General features: G+C 39.7%; 1 protein-coding gene across 1 annotated transcript; it reads right to left on the bottom strand.

Moving 5' to 3' along the window:
- Positions 1–63: 63 nt before the first annotated feature.
- Tsp_13823 (putative kunitz/Bovine pancreatic trypsin inhibitor domain protein) lies at positions 64–881 on the bottom strand (the record flags this gene model as incomplete). Its single annotated transcript, XM_003366739.1, has 4 exons — positions 64–179; positions 245–424; positions 486–629; positions 714–881. Coding segments are annotated over 4 exons (608 nt in total), but the record flags the coding sequence as incomplete, so codon positions are not given.
- Between the last annotated feature and the right edge of the window lie 58 nt (positions 882–939).

The raw sequence follows: 939 nt of genomic DNA, 5'->3' as shown, positions 1-939 counted from the left end.
TTTTATTTTTATTTTTCTACAATTAATCATGCACAGCAGACCTTCAGATCGCAGGCGGTGGTGTCAGCAGGGCGCCAAAAAGACAATAATATCCAGCTGGACATGGATTTGTTTTGAACAGGTTGGTTGATAACCGTAGGTAGACAACGGGCGATCAATTCGGCAAGGATTTACTGAGCCTAAGATTTGAATAATTTTTTTTCATTGTCCAAATGTAGAACATTTTACAACAGCTTTTCTTTACCTGATCCAGCTAGGCAAGTATTTTCACAGTCTTGCTTAGACAAGAAATTGTTTTGATTTCCATATAAACCTTTGTAAAAAAATGGTAGGCAGGTACGATTGGCATGGTTGAAGTACCAACGATTCAGCGAGGCAGTACCTACCCCGACGGAATATGGCAGTTCACAGGCAGCGCTTTTGTCTTAAACAAACAGCATTGCTTAATTTAATTAATTAATATGTTAAATTGGATTTCAAATAACCTCCTGGGCAGCACATCACTGCATCCGGTGTAGCGCCAACATGGCACCAGTATCCGGACGGGCAAGGTTGCTCCACATTGTTGCAAAAGCGGGGTCGGGTTCCAGATAGCAGAGGACTTCCAACAGGGCAGGCATTAATGGATGCTTTAAAAAAGGGAAAAAATTCAAATCGAATTTGTTTTTATAGGATTTAATAATTTAAATATAAGTTCTCGAGTTTTCTCTCACTCATGCACATCCGTTCACATTCTTCTTTTGAAATGAAATTGTTCTGGTTGCCTCGCGTGCCGCTATATTGGAACGGCATGCATTGACCAACAGTTGGATTGTAATACCATCTGGTTACCGGGGTCTGACCTGTTCCAATTTGCAAAGGTTGTTGGCAAATAGCCGTTCCTGTATATTATTATTATTATTATTAGCGGTTGTTATATAATTACATCAGAGGAAATGA

The sequence above is a fragment of the Trichinella spiralis genome (assembly GCF_000181795.1).
Source record: "Trichinella spiralis strain ISS 195 chromosome Unknown Scfld5486, whole genome shotgun sequence".
Classification (NCBI taxonomy): Eukaryota; Metazoa; Nematoda; class Enoplea; order Trichinellida; family Trichinellidae; genus Trichinella; species Trichinella spiralis.
The sequence above is the reverse complement of the archived record's forward strand: the minus strand, read 5'-3'. Positions and strand labels throughout refer to the sequence as shown.